Below are 7,826 nucleotides of genomic sequence, written 5' to 3' on the forward strand. Positions count from 1 at the left end.
TCGTTGACGAAGTCCTTAGTAACTTCGATCATGTCGAAATCATTAGTGACTTCAACCATGTTTACTTCCTCTAGTTCCGTGTAGTGGGCATCATCCATTTGCAGAGGATTGGAATCGATCTTCATCTGACTCCTAGGTTTGTCTCCAAACTTGAGTCTCCCTTCTTGGATAGCATTCTGAACAAGATCCCTGAAAAGGAAACATTGAGATGTTTTATGACCCAGAAAACTATGGTACTTGCAAAACCCTATTTTCTTTCTTTGTTCTAAAGGAGGTACTTTAGCACCCGGAGGCACTATCATTTGGTCGTGCTTAACTAACAAATCGAAGATTTCGTCACATTTTGTAACATCGAAAGTGTAAGTTTTCTTAGGAAACTTATCATTCTTTTCTGGTTCAGTAGGGTTTTTACCATTCGACGGGACCAAAACCTTACAAGCGTAAGATGGCCCTTGCTTCAACTCAGCAAGACCGATTTCATTTTCGTCGAAGTCTAAAGGCCCATTATAGGATCCTTCGTCATCATTACTGAAATCGACGTAGGCTACTCTTTTATTCTTATTTGCTCTAGCCTTTTCTTCCTTCAAGTGTTCTAACTGTTGGACCCTATCAGCTAGTTGGGCCATATCTCTTAAATACCGGGTATCTAACTTCTTCCTGATAGAATAGTCAAGGCCCCCAGCGGCCATTTCGACCAATTCATGCTCTGGTACTTGTGTAAAACACATAGCTTTGAGTAATCGAAATCTATTTAAATAGTCATCAATTAGCTCAGTGAACTTTCATTTAATACTAGTTAATTCCTTCAGACTTATCTTTGTTTGCCCCATGTTGACTAAACTCTGAAGTTTATTCTCAAAGGTTTTGAACTCTAGACAAACTTCAAATTTCTCATATACGAAGCCAATGTTTTAGAGAAAAAGATAGAATGAATATTCTAAGTGAATAGTACAAGTTAAGCTGCAAAATCAAAAAGATTGTACTACAAACGACTATAAAAGAATTTATGTCCACTACCTACAATTTATGGCTAAAGCTACATACTATTACAACTGTGGTGGATTTGAAGAAGTTTCCAATTCTATCCTCCAACGATCTTATTTTTCATCTATAAAAAGAGGACAACGAAATTGTTAAATAAGAGCTTTTGACGAAGAACTTGACACTTCATTTCAAATATTCTTAAGTATAAAATATGATTATCATTTGTGTATCTGCTTATTTTAGAAGCAATTTTGCAAACACAATTGAGTGGACTAAGCAATTTTGGTTAAATACCTTTAGAGACTAGGCTATAATCAAGATTCTCGAGTAGCCTTTGACAGATTGTCATTGAGTGGACTAAATGTAGTTTAATTAAAATCGAACCGGTATAAAAATATATGTGTCTTTTATCCTTGTTGAATCTTTAATGTTTGTGTTCTTAACTAGTGAAAAAAATTTAATCTAAAAATCCAATTCATACCCCCATTTTTTATGTTTCTTGAATCTTCCAAAAGATATATAAAAAAAATAGTGGGACATAAACTTGACTCAACAATCACATATCAATCCTATATGAGAAATATAATAAAGCAAACTAAAACAACAATAGTCAACTTAAAAAGCATATATATATATATATATATATATATAACCAGCAAATCCAACACAAAACCAAAAATCAAATTGCAAAAAGACTATGTGTAAAAAGAAGCTACCATTTAAAAAAAAAAAAGACGAGTCTGAATAATTAAAGTCATCTATTAAGTAATGGTAACTGTACTGACCTCCAACGGAGACAATACACATACCAATAATCCACGATAATTATAATCATAAAAACTTAATAATTTTTTTACCCTAACCAACCCAGACCGCAAGTTTTAAAAAACGGAATGAGGTATTAAGCGACATAGAATCACTAGTGTGGTGTGGAAAACTTAAACGCCTTGAAAACTGCAGATCTTAGCCACCCATAGATCAAAGATAAGAAACCACCACCAACATCGATGAACCATACCATGGAAAAAACAACAGTCAAATATGAATGCGAAACCATAAAAAACAAACCGAATCCCAGCTTCGAAACAACAAGACTGAACCAATTGTCTACGAAGAACCTAACCGAAAGAACCGACGAAACGGAAACAATATGAATGATAACATCAGAAACGACGACGGCAACCCAAAGCATGGTTTGTGCAGTGCGACTCCAACGAGATGAAAAAGTGATGTGGAGAAACAACATTTCCGTCGCACCACCAACAACTAGGTGTCTGTTTGATTTTCCATCAGGTTAACAAAATCACTTAAAATACCCACGTTAATGCAAAAGCTTCATTTTTCAGTTTCTTGTTTTCCACATTAAAGTGCATCGAGATTTGATTTTATGTGTGCAAGCGTTGTTCTAAACACATGCAAGATCTACGTAATGGAGATTGCAATAGAGAAAAAGAAGAGATTTAAGTGAAAATGCTAGAATAAAGGCGAAACAAAGTTTGAACAAAACAAAATTAAACGATAAGATCATGATGAATTAGTATGAAATTTGAACTACATATAATTTAATTAGTTTAATATTTATTTTTAGATATAATATATGATCTACTTTAAAAAAATTGTTTGAATATATAGTTTGTTTATGCTTGTAATTACTTATAGTTTTAATTTTTTAAATAATATAATCAGAAAAACAAAGTTACTTTTATATTAAAAAATGAAAATGATACTGTAGTATCTATTACTCCTAGTACAAATATGGATGTTGAGCACCGTTACGAGGGAATCTCGCACGCTGTCCCATTTATCAAGAAAGTGGTCTCTTATTTTTCGTTTGCTGGGACAGACATGGTCAATAGGCGAGTAAAGTTTCTTCATACCTCGACTGACTCTATGTTGAAATACTACTACGAGTCTACGACCAATATGGTAATGAAAATTCTGACACCTTTGATAATTATCAAACGTTTTATCCAACCGCATAAAGAGAACACGATATGGACAAAAAGGGTAGTTCTTTTCTCTCTTTTAATCAATGAACACTGAACATGCTTTTGACTTTTGGGGTACATAAATTTACCCACAGTCACAATTCATTATTCACATTATTATCCGTTAGTTCCTTCTCATTCTAAATTCATTAGTACTACTATCTTCTTCTCTATGTTCTTCACTCTTCTGACCTCCTTTGGAACCTATAATTAGGGGTGGACAAGAACCGTTCACCCGGCCAAATCCGCCGGTAACCGAAAAAGAAAACCGAAATGGGCGGGTTCAAACGGTCTATCGGATCAGTGATTGAAATATAGCAGTTTTAATTGGGTTTATATGGGCGGGTCGAGTTCAAAATTCTGAACCGCGGATACCCTAACCCGCCCAATTGAGATACCCTCCTAGGGTTTTCCAGCAGCCAAATTTCATTCTGTTCTCTCACTCACACCCAATACCAGTAAGCATTTTTTTGTTTTCTCACTCACAGCCGCACCTCCATGAAAATATTCTAGCTTCAATTCTCAACATCATTCCACCACCATCATTCACCACCCACCACCTTCAACTCTCACCATTCACCGCCCAATTTTCAATCCACGCGCCACTTTCGGTTTCCGCTGCTTCCACACCTCAGCTCATCTTCCAACGCTTCGTGGCTCGCCGCTCTTTTCCGCCAACACACTCACCGCTAATTCCGTTCCGGTATGTATTCAATCACCGTTCACTAGCTTAGGTTTTTTATATACAGTGGAGTATGAGGTTTTTCGGCTGATGCTCGGAAACGCACCGTAACGTACCTATGAATTTCATGTGGTTGATTGATTTTTGGAGTTTTAAACGTAACTATTATTGAATTTGTTGAAGGTTTTTTTGAAAAGGGTATGGTTGGTTTTTTCTTTTTTTGGTGAGTGTTGTTGAGTGCTAGGTGTTTGATATATTGTCTGAGAGAGAAATTGAAAAATGGGATCTGGTAATGAAGTTCATTCTGTTGGTGAGTTTAGTTTAGATGCTAAGTGAATTATAGATCCTAAACAATTGTTTGTTGGTCCTAAGATTGGAGAAGGTGCTCATGCTAAAGTTTATGAAGGAAAGGAAGTCAAACTTGTGGTTTTAATTTTTTCTTTTTTTAGTCAATTTTGGGTTTTGAGTTCTTTTTATCATGTAGATTGTTGTTATTTGAAAAAGAATGAGTTTGGGTGCAAAGTTTGTTTTGATTTGATTTCCAAGTCTAAATTTATATGCTTTCCTTTTTTTCTAAATTTATATCCAATTTAGTATTCATGGTTTGTACTTAGAGCATGTGTGGATTGACTTATTTAAGCTTTTTTTTTACATAAGCACTTGTGAGACTTTTTGGAGAGTTTATGAAAATAGCTTCTAACATGTCCATAAGCTGAAATTTTAGCTTATTTTCATAATAAGTTATTTTTGGCTTATTTGCATAAGCTCTTTAGTATAGCTTTTAAAAGAAACTTATAACTTATATGAAAACCGTTTTACTTATTTTATGTTTAGTTATAGAAATGGCTACACACAAGCACTTAGGTGACTTAATCTGTTTGGAGAAATGCACATTATGCATCTGTCGGATAGGATTGTTTGCTGAGTTATTTGTTGGATTTGCTGATTGCAGATATAAAAATCAAAATATTGCAGTTAAAATTATCAACAAGGGAGAAACACCAGAAGAGATTTCAAGGAGAGAGGCTCGGTTTGGTAGAGAGGTTGCAATGCTATCGAAAGTTCAACACAAAAATTTAGTCAGGGTATTTTTTCACCCTTGGAAATCTAAGTAGATTTTTTCCTTTAATTAGAATTGACAAGAGACTAATGTTAATAACAGTTACGCTAATCATGCTGGTAGTGATTAATGGAAAAAAATGTCTCATTGTTTGATGCCAGTTTATCGGGGCCTGCAAAGAACCTGTGATGGTTATAGTAACTGAACTTCTATTAGGTGGAACATTACGTAAGTATCTCTTGAGTAAGTATCTCTGAATTGTTCTTTATTCTCTGCAGGTTGGTGTTGTTTCTGATTATGACTTGTCTAAAGCAAAGTAAGAGCTTGCACCATTTATTGCTTTTTTTCATACTTTAAGTGCTTTTCTTAGGACCTTTCAAATTGTTTTTACAAATTATCTTGTTGAACTTATAATTAAAAGTAAATTATGTTGATTAATAAGTTGAAGTAATTTATCCAAACATTCTTAAGTCATTGTAGAAATTCAGTGCATTTCATTTTCAACTCAAATAGCTATCATCTATTTTCATGTTATTTTATCTGTTAATGACTTTTTTCAAATAGCCAATTTTTACTTGATTTCTATTTTAAATTTTGCAACCTGCTTTTCCTTCAATTATGTTGATTATGGCTCCGTCATTTTTCAGTGATGGGTCAGCCTAATCAAACTATACCTACTCAATCTGTCATGAATGAAGTTGGTTCAACAACAACAACTGAAGTTGTTGGAGCAGAATTAGTTAATACCCAACCTACAAAGAAGAGGAAAGCTAGTGCAAGTGGTTCTAGGCAATCATCTGCTTGTTGGGAGCACTTTATTAGATTACCAGATGACTTAGTTGATACACCAACTGCAGCTTGTAAACACTGCCACAAAAAATACCTATGTGACCCTAGGACTCATGGCACCACCAACATGAACCATCACATTCTAAAATGTGCAAAGAAGCCTAGAACCATTGATCCCACCCAAACTATTCTGACATACCCCTCTGCAGAAGGATCTAGTTTGGGTCATGTTAGCTCCAAATTTGACAAGCAAGCTTGTAGAAAAGCTTTGTCAATTTTTGTGGTTCTAGATGAAAAACCATTTAGTGCAGTTGAGGGGGAAGGTTTTAAGTACTATTCTAAAGTAATGCAGCCCCAATTTACTCTCCCATCTAGGCGTACAGTAGCTAGAGACTGTTTTCAGCTACACTTGGATGAGAAACAAAAACTAAAAGCCTTCTTTAAGTCTGACTGCAATAGAGTAGCACTTACTACTGATTGTTGGACTTCTATCCAAAATCAAAACTACTTAACCCTTACGGCACACTTTGTGGATAACGAATGGAACTATCAAAAGAGAATTTTAAGCTTCACAGTTATTCCAAACCACAAGGGTGATACGGTAGGTAGGAAGATTGAAGAGGTGTTAAGGGATTGGGGAATTAGGAATGTGTCTACCATAACTGTTGATAATGCAACTTCAAATGATGTAGCTGTAGCATATTTGCATAGAAAAATATCAACTATGAATGGGATGATGGGGGATGGAAAATGTTTTCATATGAGGTGCGCTGCTCACATATTGAATTTGGTGGTAAATGAGGGTTTGAAAGATAAGCATTTGTCTATTACTAGTGGTAGGGATGCTGTTAGATTTTTCAAGTCCTCACCTCATAGGGCAGCCAAGTTTAAAGAGTGCATTGAATTTGCTGGAATAACTTGTAAAAAACTAGTATGTCTCGATGTTTCAACTCGTTGGAACGCGACATATTTGATGCTTGAGGCTGCAGAGAACTTTCAAGCTGCTTTTGATAAGCTTGAGTATGAAGAGTCGAGCTATAGGGAGTTCTTTGGAAAAGGTAGTCCTTCTAGTAGTGATGATTGGGACATTGTTAGAGCTTTCATCTCTTTTTTAAAGTTATTCTATGAAGCAACTAATGTTTTTTCCACCTCTCAAAGTGTGAGTTTGCATAGTGCTTTTCACCAAGTGTCTGCGATCTATTGTGAGCTGAAGCAAGCTACTATGAACTTGAATGGTGTTTTTGCAAGTGTGGGTGGGGACATGATGGAAAAGTATAATATCTGTGTCTTAGTTTGGTGACGTATAATATATTAAGTATTTGTGGTGCAATTGAATTCATTTTAATTTAAATTATTTTTTATATCTAAATTATAATTTTCTTTTTTTATAAAATTATAAAAATATATAACGTATAATATATTAAAAATGTATTATTACAAAATATCAATAGATTAAACAAAATAATAAATAGCATTTAAAAATAATATATATATATATATATATATATATATATATATATAATATATATATATATATATATTATATATATATATATATATATATGTTAGACTATGGCATGGATCTAGAAGGGGGGTTTGAATAGATCCCAATTAAAATCTTGAGTCGGCGCTACCAATTTAAAAGAAAATTGGTTTTAAAAATTGTTTTTAAGTGCGGAAGCAGCCGGGGAAAATTTAGTCTAAGACGAACCGTTATTGGAAAACCGGATATGCGTTAAGCTAATGGATTTGAGATAAAATGAAATACTAATCACTACACAATTTGCACACTCAATTGATATATTTCACTAACTAGCAAGCCTAGTTCCAATGATCCAAAATACCAAATTAAACGGGATGTAAACTTAAGACAACTTTGGCTTATGCAAATTCACAAACACTTGGTGTGCATACACTCCAAGAGATATTTGAGTTGAGTAAGTAGTTCAATTTTATCTAGTACAATAAACTATTGTACTTTGTATTCAAACAGCAGTTTTAGTTTCTTACTCAACTTATATCAAAGTTTGGGAAAATTGCTTAAACTAAAATCACTTAATTTTTAAGCTGAAAAGCACTTATGCAGAAAATTAAAGAAGACAGAGATTTGATGAGGCAGTTCCCCCGCCGTTCTCGCTTCGGGGTACGTCTGCCCTCAATTCTAAAAATAGAATTGAGATGATTAATTAGATATCACCTGTGAAATTTAATCGTTTATACAAGGATTGCAAAGCATGTAAACAACAGAACTTCCAATGTGTTGAATGATGCTTCCTATCCTTGTTCCTTGATTCAAGATGAATCAAGACCTTCGATCGTTGAT

The 7,826-nt window shown here is 34.2% G+C and overlaps 1 protein-coding gene across 1 annotated transcript; it reads left to right on the forward strand.

Moving 5' to 3' along the window:
- Positions 1-2,871: 2,871 nt before the first annotated feature.
- On the forward strand, positions 2,872-6,803 carry LOC127094318 (zinc finger BED domain-containing protein RICESLEEPER 2). The gene is made up of 3 exons (XM_051033167.1): positions 2,872-3,675; positions 4,607-4,739; positions 4,876-6,803. The coding sequence occupies exon 3, from the start codon at positions 5,364-5,366 to the stop codon at positions 6,801-6,803; it is 1,440 nt and encodes a 479-aa protein (XP_050889124.1). The 5' UTR covers positions 2,872-3,675; positions 4,607-4,739; positions 4,876-5,363.
- Positions 6,804-7,826: the final 1,023 nt, after the last annotated feature.

Source organism: Lathyrus oleraceus, chromosome 6 (assembly GCF_024323335.1).
Source record: "Lathyrus oleraceus cultivar Zhongwan6 chromosome 6, CAAS_Psat_ZW6_1.0, whole genome shotgun sequence".
Taxonomy (NCBI): Eukaryota; Viridiplantae; Streptophyta; class Magnoliopsida; order Fabales; family Fabaceae; genus Lathyrus; species Lathyrus oleraceus.

Bases quoted from the DNA above. Each gene is read 5' to 3' on its own strand.
- LOC127094318 (XM_051033167.1), top strand. From the start codon at position 5,364: ATGGGTCAGCCTAATCAAACTATACCTACTCAATCTGTCATGAATGAA.